Source organism: Hemitrygon akajei, chromosome 8, assembly GCF_048418815.1.
Source record: "Hemitrygon akajei chromosome 8, sHemAka1.3, whole genome shotgun sequence".
Taxonomy (NCBI): Eukaryota; Metazoa; Chordata; class Chondrichthyes; order Myliobatiformes; family Dasyatidae; genus Hemitrygon; species Hemitrygon akajei.
The window spans coordinates 125,324,755-125,338,257 of record NC_133131.1 but is presented as its reverse complement, the minus strand read 5'-3'; the positions used below and the strand labels follow the sequence as shown (position 1 = coordinate 125,338,257).

Sequence of the window (13,503 nt, the reverse complement as noted above, 5' to 3'; positions counted from 1 at the left end):
CTCATTGGGAGATTAGTAATGACTTCCCTCCTCGCTGAAAATTAACACAGGCACAAATCAAGGACGCATGCTTAGCCCACTTCTGTTCTCTCTCTACATCGTGATCATTGGTAAATTTGCACAGTAGGCACCACTGTTGTTGGTTAAATCTCAGGAAACATACAGGAGAGAAACAGATTGGCTGGTTCAGTGGTGTTGCAACAACTACCTCAAACTCAATGTCAGCAAGACCAAGAAACTGACTGTGCACTTAAGGAAGGGAAAGTTAGGAGAATACACACCAGTCCCTATTAGGATGGTGCGGTGGAAAGGGTAAGCATCTTTAAGTTTCTGGATGGCAACAGCTCCAAGGACGTGACCAGGACACAACACATTGACACAATCAAGAAGAAGGCATGCTGTTGTCTCTACTTCATTCAGAGTTTGAGGAGACTGGGAAAATCAGGTTGCTGCTGGATCCTGAGACACAAAATTTGTAGAATGCCTACAAAATGGCTTTTTAGAGCAACTTGTGATTGACCCCACTAGGGGATCAGCTATTCTGGATTGGGTGTTGTGTAATGAACCAGATTTTATTAGAGAGCTTAGGGTAAAGGAACCCTTAGGAGGCAGTGATCATAATATGATAGAATTCCATCCTGCAATTTGAGAGGGGGAAATGAAAGTCTGATGCATCAATATTACAGTGGAGTAATGGGCATTACAGAGGCATGAGAGAGGAGCTATGCGAAGTTGATAAGAAGGAGACACCAGCAGGGATGACAGCAGAGCCACAATGGCTGGAGTTTCTGGGAGCAGTTTGGGAAGTGCAGGATAGATACATCCCAAAGAAGATTAAATATTCTAAAGGTGGGGGGGGGGGGGGAATGAGGCAACCATAGCTGACTAGGGAAGTCAAAGACAACATAAAAGAGCAGTCACACAATAGAGCAAAAATGAGTGGGAAGCTAGAGGATTCGGAAACTTTTAAAAACCAAGAAAAGGCAACTAAAAAGGGCAATAAGAAGATATAATATGAAATATTAAGTTAAGCTAGCCAACAATATCAAAGAGGATACGAAAAGTATTTTTTCAGATATATAAAGAAAAAGGAGAGGTGAGAGTATATATTGGAGGGCTGGAAAATGACGCTGAAGAGGTTATCAATGGGGGACAAAGAATAAGTATTTTGCATCAGTCTTCACTATAGAAGGCATCTCCTTTGAATCCACTCCAATGTCAGCATAACATTCTTAGATAAGGAGTCCAAAACTGCTCACAATACTCCAAGTGCTTTGTAAAGCCTCAACATTACATCCTTGCTTTTATATTCTAGTCCCCTCGAAATGAAGGCTAACATCACATTTGCCTTCCTCACCAGTGACTCAACTTGAAAATTAACCTCTAGGGAACTCTGAATGAGGACTCCCAAGTTGCTTTGCATCTCAGTTTTTAATTTTCTCTCCATTTAGGAAATAAGCTAAGCTTTTATTTCTTCTCCCAAAGTGCATGACCACACAATTCCTGACACTGTAGTTCTACTGCCACTTCTTTGCCCATTCTCCTAATCTGTCTAAGTCCTTCTGTAGCCTCTCTACTTCCTCAAAACTACCTGCCCCTCCACCTATCCTTATATCATCCTCAAACTTGGCCACAAAGCCATTAATTCCTTCATCCAAATCATTGACATATAATGTAAAAAGCAGTCCCAACACAGACCCCTGTGGAACACCACTAGTCACAGGCAGCCAACAGGAAAATACTCCTTTTATTCCCACTCTTTGCTTCCTGCCAATCAGTCAATGCTCTAATCCAAGCTAGTATCTTTCTTGTACAACTATGGGCTCTTAACTTGTTCAGCAGCCTCATGTCTGGCACTTTGTCAAAGGCATTCTGAAAATCCAAGTAAACATCTACCGATTCATCTTTGTCTATCCTGTTTGTTACTTCTTCAAAGTATTCCAACAGATTTGTCAGGCAACATTTTCCCTTCAGGAAGCCATGCTGACCTTGGCCTATTTTATCATCTGTCTCCTCCAAATAGCCCAAAACCACATCCTTAACAATTGACTCCAACATCTTCCCAACCACTGAGGTCAGACTAATTGCCCTATAATTTCCTTTCTTCTACCTCTCTCCCTTTTTGAAGAGTGGAGTGACACCTGCAATTTTCCATTCCTTCAGAACCATCCCAGTATCTATTAATTCTTGAAAAGTCATTACCAATGCATCCACAATCTCTTCAGACACCTCTTTCTTTGTACACCATCTGGTCCAGGTGACATATCTATCTTCAGACCTTTCAGCTTCCCAAGAATCTTTTCCCTAGTAATTGCAAAATCATACACTTCTGCCTGCTGGCACTCTCGAACTTCAGGAATATTGCTAGTGTCTTCCACAGTGAAGATTGGTGCAAAATACTTATTCAATTCATCAACCATTTCTTTGTCCACCATTACTATCTCTCCAGCATCATTTTCCAGAAGTCTGATATCCACTCTCACCTCTCTTTTACACTATACACACAAACACACACATATATCTGAAGAAACTTTTGGTATCCTCTTTAATATTATTGGACAGTTTACCTTTGTATTTCATCTTTTCCTTCTTTATGATTTTTTAAATTGCCTTTTATTTTTTTTTAAACTTCCCAATCCTCTAACTTCCCACAAATTTTTGCTGTATTATATGCCCTCTCTTTTGCTTTTATGTTGGCTTTGACTTCTCTTGTCAGGCATAATTGTGTCATCCTGCCTTCAGAATCCTTCTTCCTCTTTGGGATGTATATATCCTGTGCGTTCTGAATTGCTCCCAGAAATTTCAGCCATGGCTGCTCTGCTATCATTCCTGCTAGTGTTTTTTCAGTCAATTTTGGCCAGCTCCTCTCTCATGTCTTTATAATTCCCTTTACTCCATTGTAATATTGATACATTTGACTTTATCTATCTGACTGATTCTATCATATAATGACCACTTTTCATTAAGGGTTCCTTTATGACTAACCCCCATGAATATCATAACATTGCTCTTTTGACATGCATTTTCTATCTCTTGTTGTAACTTGTAGACCACATCTTTACATCTGTTTGGGGATTGGTATATAACTCCCATCAAGGCCTTTTTACCCTTAACTCTATCCACAACTATTCAACACCTTCCAACTCTATGTCACCCCTTTCTAATGATTTGATTTCATTTTTTACCAACAGAGCTACACCATCTCCCCTGCCTACCTGTCCGTCCCTTCAATACAATGTGTATCCTTGGACATTAAGCTCCCAACTATAACCTTCTTTCTTCCACGATTCAGTGATGCCCATAATGTCGTCTATAGCTGTGCTACAAGTTCATCTATTCGTGATTCTGGGAATGAAAGGCTTATTCTATGAGGAGCAATTGATGGGTCTGGGCCTTTACTTGCTGTAATTTAGAAGAATGAGTGGGTATCTCATTGAAACCTATTGAATGTTGAAAGGCCTAGATAGAGTGGATGTGGAGAGTATGTTTCCTATGGTGGGCAAGCCTAGAACCAGAGGACACAGCCTCAGAATCGAGGGACATTCAAAGTTCAAAATTTTAGATTTATTGCATATGCCCACAAGAAAATTAATCTCAGGATTGTATATAGTGACATGTATGTACTTTGATATTAAATTTACTTTCAACTTTGAACCAGTCTGGCCATTTTCCTCTGACTTCTCTCATTAACAAGGTGCTTTTGCCCACATAAATGCCACTCAGTGGATGTTTTTCATTTTCTACATCATTCTCTGAAAACTGTAGAGACTGTTATGTGTGGTGTTATGTACCCCTAGGGTTCATTTTTTCTGTGGACTGTCACTTTAAAACGCCAGAAGAATGAGACTGACAGCTGGACACTGTTTGAGGGGGAGGGAGAGGGGAAGGGAGAGGGGGAGGGAGAGGGGGAGGGAGAGGGGGAGGGAGAGGGGGAGGGAGAGGGGAGGGAGAGGGGAGGGAGAGGGGGAGGGAGAGGGGGAGGGAGAGGGGGAGATGGAGTTATTTGATGGACAATCAATGTTATGGTTTCTCTGCAGCTTGTTTTGAACTTACAAGGACAGTTACAGACACACAGAAACATACAGTTAGAGTCAAGATGGATTCGGTCAATGGAAGACACCAGTGAGTCAATCACTGGTTTAAACTTTCAGTAGCCCAAAAGGGATGAGTTGAGTTCAATCTTGAGTATTGATAAATGACTCTCACAAGTTTCTGCAACTAGAACAAGTTTGCAGGAAGAGAAGAGAGGAGAGGAAGGTTTGAAATAGAAGAAATTCAGTGACAAAGAGATCACTGTTTGGACTCTCTCTCTAAGTAGCCCGTGAGGGTGAGTTTGTTTCCATTTGGCTACAGAAGTGTGATTGTCACATAGTTAATCCACTGGAGTGGGTTCTCTGGTGAGGGGAAAACCTTTGTGAATACCACGTGTGTGTTTACCCTTTGTCAGGGTGTGGTAGTTCACTGAAGAAAGGCACCCCTGTGGCAAATCACTGTTGGAAGTATTTCATAAGTTGTGGAGCTGGATAAGTGGCTATCACGTTGTGTGTGTGATTGGGTAAACCTTGTGAAATCTACCAGTGTGTCGAGCCTTGCCTGGGTGGTGGTTCCCTTGAAGATGGTCCCCTTTGTGATAAGCTACTGTTGGTGATAATCCATACGTGGATTCTGTATGAGTCCTGTGGTCACCACTTTGAGATGTCCCGTAGATGAATTCGGGTTGGTCCCACTTGTGTTGAAAGGATATTCGTTAAAGATCACTGTCGGTGATACTTCATGTGTGGGGTGGAACAACTTCAGAGATAAAATCTACTGCTACTATTGTTTTGTGTTGCTATCATGGAATCTGTGGAATATCAACAAAATTGACTTCTCACAACACTCACCTTTGGATTACAAACATCTCACATTAATTAACCTGTGCATCTGTACTGAACTTTTCTTACATACCACCGTAAGACTGTAACTCTTGCCACCTGAGCTTGAATAAGTTTGGGAACTTTATTTATATCTATACATGCATATAACACTGTTAACTCTTGATTTACCTGGTTAAAGTTTCTATAATACGTAGATACTAATGAAATAGTGATTTGTTAACAGCAAAACCAGACTCCAGATGTGTTCTGTTGCTGCTGATACTTTTACAGGTTGCATGTACGTGACAGTGGAAAAACCCTGGAGATCTGCATTTTCTGAAATATTCAAACCACCCCATCTGGCACCGCACCAGCAATCATTCCACGGTCAAAGTCACTTAGATCACATTTTTCCCCATTCTGATATTTGGTCTGAACAACAACTGAACTTCTGGACCACGCTTGTGTGTTTTTATGCATTTATTTGCTGCCACATGATTGGCTGATTATTTACATTAGCGAGAGGTGTACCTCATGAAGTGGCCATCGAGTGCATACAGGAATGCCAAATTGCATGCTGAGAAACAGGAAGCTGAATGGAGGACTGTCAGAATGATTGACAGCTTCTTCCCCCACGCTGTAGGACTACTGAACTCCCTGCCACCACCCAGTTCTCATCAAGTGTGAAGCGCCAGAAGTGTTACACTGTTTGCTTTTTAACTTGTGTTGTAAATGCCTCTTTTAATGTGCTCATTTACTTGTGGTAATATTTCTTTATGGGCTTGAGTTATATATACTGTGTTGTGCACCTTGTTCCAGACGAAAATGGTGTCATTTGACAGTGTACTTGAATACAGTTGAAAAACAATAAACTGAACTTGAACTTGAAAATTACAAGGATGATGAGCAGAGTAACAGGATTCTCAATCACACAGAGGCACAAACCAACATAATATACCAGAAGAAATTTTACACAGTTAACAAAACAACCCTCTTCAATGATCTGTACAATAATTTACTGTAATGTACTTCCACTTCAATCACCTCCCTAATGTTAGATTTATCTTTTTGCTTAGTACATAATTGCCTGTAAATGGAGCATGGCAGGGTTGGGGTATACAGTAAATATACACTTATCTGCACTAAATCAGAAAACCAGTTAATATTTTGCTAAGACTCAGCTAAATTTAAAATTAAATTTAGCATCAACACAGAGGAACAGACTATTCAAATCAATTTCACAATTTGCTATAATGGGATTTGAACTAATGACCAAAGTCTGGTCCATTTCATATCCATTTATCCATTCATCTAATCAGCTGTAAAATACTTGTGAATGCTGTTGCACAGGTGTGAAAATTACACAAGCTGGCTATTTAAATGGTCAGCAAATTCAATTTTGTTTCATACAAACTTTTTGGTAACATTCCATAATCTATTTTCTTCAAAAACAGGAATCCTGAACCAGTACTAAATATTAACAAGTAGTTCACTGGTACTTCATGCTAACATCCAATGATTATCAATCACAATTTTTTCACTAAAATTATGCATCAAAAATTCAGCCCAGTATTATTTACGTAAGAAATAGAAAATATGAGTCATGAACACAGGGCAAAACAAACATTACATTTATAATAAGTAGAGTATCAGTTATCATATTTTAATTTTCTTTCCCCCAATCTCATTTATATCCTTGGCTGCACAACTGCACAACAAATTAGAATGTGCTAATTTAATTGCCATTCATATCATGTGATCAAGTGATGAGCAAACTTTTGACTCCATGCAAGGTCAATTCTAATGATAATCATAACCATCAGCATATTTCATCAGATGCCACTGAAGAACCTCTGCTTTAAATATACTCAATCCATCTATAGCTGTCTGTGATAATGAATTCCACAGATTCACCACCCTCTGGCTAAAGAAATTCCTCCTCATCTCTGTTCTAAGGGTGTGCCCTCTGGTCCGATCATTGCAAACATCCTCTGCATGGCCACTCGATCTCAGGCTTTAATCTTAAGTAGTAATCAAATGCACTGACATATGAGGTTCAGGCCTCGATGGTAGGTTAGAAAACCTTATGATGGATCACTTTGAATACTTCACAGTAAGCTTACAGGAAAGGTGACAACAAAATCTAATCTTGACAAAAAATTATTCTACGCAGGTAACTGTTTGAGTGTGAATGCCTGATCTTTACTCTTTGACCTACTTCATTTCCTGAACCAGAAACAAAAGTTCCCATTGATCAGTCCTGCTAAGATCCATCAATTATCAATTACCATTGTTTTCACTAAAATTATGTAAATCAACAAATTCAGCCCAGTTTTACTTACATGACAGAAACAGAAAGCGTGACTCTCAAACACAGAGTGAAACAGCCGACATTATAACAATTAGAACAACCTCACATAGACTTATCATATCCCACTTGACTTTTTTTCTCTTTCATCTGCACTCATTCCTACCTCTATAATCCAGCAATGGAACCTCTGAAAATCTCAAATTTTGGCCACTTGGGGATCCCTGATTTCTATTGAACCCCAATCACCTCACTAACTGACACCTATATTTTCAGCTCATATGCCCTATACCTCAACAGCTCTACAATATTCTATTTATGAATGATCCTTAAAATCTGCCTGATTGAACAAGTCCTCAGTCAGTCAACCATTCCAAAATCTCCTGTGTAGTATAGTTCCCAACTTAGCTGATAGTGCTCTTGTGAAGTATCTTGGAATGTTTACTTTTACACTCAAGTTGTTACCCAAGTGAAACATCGGGTTATATGAATAATGAAGGTGAATTATTTTTGCAATGTCTTCTTCAGAATCTGTGAAAACACACAATAAACATAACTGAATCAGACACAATGAATTGTTCTAACACCAATGATAGGACAGCAAATATGGTTTCTAACTGCATGACAAAACCAGATAATGATTTTCTCACAAAATATGCCTGCATTATATTGTTATTTGATGACAGCTGTCTTTTCAAGACAGATTTCTTGCCAACTAAAAAAGTCTGAGAGAATGAATTTGCTTGCCAAATGATTTAAGTGCAACGTGATTCAAATCCAAAAGCATTTGGAATAGATTTATACTGCAAATTCCATTAGGAGCTGCACTTTGTATTAATAATAATTTCATATAAACTGTAATTCATGTAGGCTGATTGGGAGTGAAATAAAAATATAATTTATTATTCCTCGAGGTTATAGCTTCTTTTGAAGCAGTCATGGACTTTATTTCCTATAACAGATGGCATCTGAGATTGTTTTATCCATTCACAGCCATTATAAAAGGTGGCATTTCCTATCCATTCCCAATTGCTCTTGAGAAGGCGATGAATTACGGTAAGTCAACTAGATGAGTATGTCTGGCATAACATGAAGGTCAAACAGGATAAAAGTGGCAAAATCCCTTACATGAACCACAATGTTTTGATGATATTGCTGGCAATATCATTCTTGATTTTAACTTTGTAATTGCATTATTTAATTGCTTGAATTTAAAATACCACTGCTGCCACCATGGGTTCTGAACGCCAGGTTTCTTTTTGTTCATTCCTGTGTAGCGGACATTACTGGCAGAGTCAGTGCTTCTCCCTTTTGACTTTGAGAAGGTCCTAGTGAGCAGGCATTTTGAAACACCACAGTCATTCTAGGGAAGGCACTGCTACATTGCTGGAAGTACTTGGGCTCAGTGATGAAGGGAAAGTGACAATAGTAGGTCAGGATAGTCTGTGTTCCAGAGAGGAACAGGAAGGTGGTGGTGTTCACATGCCCCTGCTGCCCATATCCTTTCTGGAGGTAGAGATTTGGATGGTATTATTTAACATTCTTAGTGAGTAACTGCTGTATGGTGAAAAGGGAAGACCAGGCAGGTGTATACTTATACTCAGAATGCATCTGCTCTCCCAAGCCTGACGGCTGATGTAAGCATGGCAGTTACCAATGACCATAAACATGACTAATACTAGTAACACAAACCACAGACTTGTTACTCTGCAGTGTGTGACTCAGCTTGTAACAACTCATTCATCTATACCATGAATGTGGCACAAGTCAGGAGTGTACTTTCCATACTGCCCATATTAATGCAACTCAAACAATACTGAAGAAACTCAATGTCATCCAGGACAAACCTACTTCTCGGGAACCTATCAACACCTAAACGTTAACAACTTCTGCCACTGGAGCACCTTGGCTGAGGTGTGCACTATGTACAAAATGCACAGTAGCTGATTGAGGAGGTCTCAGCGATTACAATGTCATCAAGTACCAAGAGCAAGTGGAAGATTCTATCATTAGAGATGGTCATTGCCTAGCACGCTTGTGGTAGGAATGTCATGTGCTACACATCAGTATGGATAAAACAGCCGAAGGTGGTTGGGCCAAGGACGCTGCCCTAAGGCTGGGGTGATTGATCTTCAATAACCAAGGCTGTGACCTAATCACTGATGCCCAGTTTGGAGCCAAGTGATCCTGGGGAAATGATTCAATGATTGGCAATTAAATGCCACTTGATGGCACTGTTTCTGATTGAGAGTAGACAAGTTGGATGACTTGCTAGGCTGAATTTGTCCTTTTCGTTGTGAATGGATCTACATGGGCAATTTTCCATATTGTCATGTAGACACCAGTGTTGCAACCATATCATAGAATGCAACTTGCTCACGGGTCTTGAGTTTGTACAGCAAATACTATACCCCATAGGATTCGCTGTATCCAGCGAATCTGACTGTGGGGATCACAGTGGATTACTTGTTTGGCTCCTCTAGTTGAAAATGGTGCAAAACCTTTTCCTTAGCACTCGCCTACTGAGCCCAGCCATTCTTCAAGGATGTGGGTGGATTTGCAGCCGCCTCCTCCTGTTAAATGTTTAATTGTCTACCATGACTAGCTGTGGTTAGACTGCAGAGCTTTGATCACTTATCTCTGTCTGCTTCTACTGTCAAGCATGCAAGTAGCCCTGATGCAGAACAGATTTACTGAAATATTCCCAGGGACAACAGATTCTATTTATGTTGATATGTTCTCCCTGGACCATAGGAAGTTGAGTGGTATAAACAGAACAAGTGGAGAGAAACTGTTCTCATTGATTCTCTCCTCCAGTCAAGAGCCAGTGAGCATGGAATGAAGGTAATTTGGAAAAGACTACTGAGTTTTAAGCCTGATTTCATTGGTTAGAAGGTGCATTAGACACAAATTCCATGAGCTGTTGCAGCATGCAAATGCTGGTGGAGGCAGGGACGTTCGAGTGTTGATGATGACATTGCTTGGCGCATGATGGAGCACAATCACTTATTGTCTGCAGAACCAGTAAGCACTAAATAGGAATCAGAAATACCAAATGAATGAGCTTTTAAAATTTACATCTACAAATAAACATGGTATTATCTGTCTCTGCCAAGGAATCTCCAGCAAGAGAAACTCTTTGCATGAGTCACCCTGTGTTTTCCAAGTCCATTCATTGTGGAGATTCATAGGCTGCAAACTATCGAATGAAGAAAAAATACAGGTTCTACTTTGAAGATATCATAGCTGCTTCATAACATTTAAAGATACCAAAGAAAAGTGTTGATGCATGGGATTAATTGATTTCCACAACTGATGGTCTCACTTTACTGACTGTTTATCTTGGTATTTCATGCTCTCGTTATTTATTGATATTTATCTACAGTTGCATTTGCACAGTTTGTTGTTCGTTAATCCTGTGTACAGGTACCGTTCTACAGATTATGCCCACGGGAAAAAGACTCTCAGGGCTGTATGTGGTGACATATATGTAACCCTGATGATAAATTTTACTCTGAACTTTGACATGATAGTCTGAGTGGTCTATTTTAACAAAAGTTGACTCCATACTTCTTGGCATTGTGGATATTTGAAATCTGATAACCAGTGTAGACTGGAGGAAGAGGCTAGTTAAGTGCTTGTAAATTGCTGTCCTCCCATAGGGTGTTGTAGAATGGCATGCAAGCACCAGACCAACAATGATGTTGGCTGATACCCCAGTGCAGGAAATCCTAAACTGCCTGTAAAATAAAAGCACAGTCACAGTGCAGCAAGTAGGAACTAAGTGGAGTGTCCTTGCTCTTCTGCATTAGATGACTGTCTGCCTCTTTCGAGCAAAAGCTCTCCTCTTTCCCATTAAGCAGTGGTGAAGCAGGGCCTGTGTAATGAGGAAATATTGATTAGGCTTACAGTATGTGCCATTGGATGTGCATAACCAGCCTCTTCTTTGTGTTAATGCATTAAATTTAATGGAAGACCAGCATAGAACATATTGAACTTTGCAATAAAAGCACTAGACTGAATTTTCAATACACAGATATGATATCACTTACAGTATCAAAATGTGATGGTGTGCAATCTAATTTTTAGGCCAAAGATAATTTTCTTTTTATAAATGACTACCAGTAAAACTCTGATAGTGTGCAATCTCAAAGATTGGAAATCCCAATGTTCTGGCATCTGGTTTCTGTGCTTTTATGCTTTCAATAGCTCTCCAGGTCCTTAGATACTGCACTCTCCTTAAATTCACAAGGCCCTGGTTCCTGCATTCCCCTAAACTTTGAGCAACAGACAGTCTGCTAAATCCCTCCAGTAGATTGTCTGCTTCTGCAGATCCCAATATCTGCAGTCTCTTGTGTCTTCCCTTGAACTTTACTGGGTTCACTGGAAAATTTCTACCATTGTACAGCATCTAAAAAAAAAGTGAACCAGAAGTGTGCTGGACCATTAATCAAAATAACAGCCAACAGTCAAGAGTATCTGCCAGTCTGGCACCATCAAAGTCCCAAGTCTTATTGTATTTTCAGGCTAACTATCTTCTCTCCTAGTACAGGGACCTTTCAATAAATATAATCAGCAACCATCAGACCTTTATTCCCCATCCCAACTGTAACTGACATGAATAAATCAACAAGCTGCCTACTTTGTCCCCAGTACAAGCAACTAGATGCATTGTGCTGCATAATCCACAGACATTTTCCAAAATTGGTAAAAATGTCTTTGTAATTTATGACATAGAGTTAGAGTCGGAGCTTTATTGTCATTGCCGAGGACAATTAAACTGCAGTGCTACTCCATTTAGTAAAACAACATACTGGCAATTCAGTTACTAAAAACACAATGACTAAATTTAAAATAACGTCTGAGTTATTAAAAATAACATCTAAGTTACAGCTGAATTATAAACAACCAACTCTAAAATTAAAAGAAACAGCAGCTTCCCCATTCAAGTGTTGCACTTGCCCATGGCATAAAATCCAATGATTAAATATTAAATAGCATTAAGAATTAAAGCTGAAGTATAAAAATAGAGCTCTGAAATCAAAGAATGCAGCTGCCCCATTTAAACCCAAATATTACACATGCCCACGTAGAGATTTTCCATAGTGTTCATGGATTATGGGTGGGTGGGTGGGTGGGGGGTGAACATTGTTAGTTGCACGACAGCCCTGGGGAAAGAGCAATTTTTCAGTCTGGATATCCGTGCAGAGATATTTCTGTATCTGCGGCCGGATGACTGGAAATTGAACAGATGATTACTGGAGTGGGATGAGTCCATCACAATGTTGCAACCCCACCATAGATAGCGTGAGTTATAGTTGGTTTCCATGTTTGGTAGTTGTGTCCCAATGATGTTATTTGCAGTCCTGGTCACTCACTGAATTGCTTTCTGGTTAATCTTGTCGGTGTTAGTGTACCATACTGTCATGTCAGTGTGCTCTCAATTTGGGGTTTTGGGGGCAGATTTATTCTCTTTAAACTCCTAAGATGGTCTCGGGGGCCAGCTGAGTATTCCTTACTATCAAGGAGGTGTTGGTCCAAGAGAGCACTATAAAATACATGTGCAAAACACATACAATGCATAAAGTGCCTAACAGCATAAAATGTGGATTTACATGAATATTACTTCCAAGGAACAATTCAACTTTCATAAACACAATATTTACATAAAACATATGTGATTGAACTTTCCCAAGAACATCAATAAAATAAGACAGAAAACAAACAAACTGTTACATCTGTTCAAATTTTCTTTGTTTTCATAGTAATGATCAAGTGGTTGTGACTATACTAGGTCACAACCTAGCAGCTGTAGAGTAGGCTAAGTTGAAAAATTAACCCAAACTCACAGAATTTAAGGATTCAGACTTCAACTTATCAGACTTACCACTGAATGGATAGATCTTCCCCTTGCATGAACAGTTCGTTCCACGTACTGGGATGAGAGCAGATCACTAGTTGAAAAGAATAAATGTTAGTCAACATATAAATGCTATGTACCTTGAGGGCAATAGATATATTATTAACCAGATCTATTTTTTGAGTGCAACCTTCATGTATTTATTTTAAAACTGCATATAATAACCATTATACCAAACACAGAATTTGCTGGATCTACTGTGAAACTTTATAACCACCCAGATGGCTCATCCTGCATATAGTCACCCTTCTGGTATCTTTAAACCCTTCTGAATTTAACAGCAGATTTAGGAAATTTAAAGGGGAGCAGGTTTCAAGTGGGAAGATCTTTTCTAAAACAAGAAACTGATAGTTTAAGACCAAGACTATTTAAGTGTTAGGAATGCTGAATGTTCCTGTCAGATGTTTGCCCAAAATGGG

The 13,503-nt window shown here is 39.5% G+C and overlaps 1 protein-coding gene across 9 annotated transcripts in view; it reads right to left on the bottom strand.

Moving 5' to 3' along the window:
• Positions 1–13,503, bottom strand: part of adam22 (ADAM metallopeptidase domain 22) — a 309,560-nt gene that overhangs the window by 236,889 nt on the left and 59,168 nt on the right. For all 9 annotated transcript variants that reach the window (XM_073054560.1, XM_073054561.1, XM_073054562.1 and 6 more), the window contains one exon: positions 13,052–13,118. In XM_073054560.1, the coding sequence (XP_072910661.1) occupies positions 13,052–13,118 (67 nt within the window). The remainder of the gene's footprint in view (positions 1–13,051; positions 13,119–13,503) is intronic.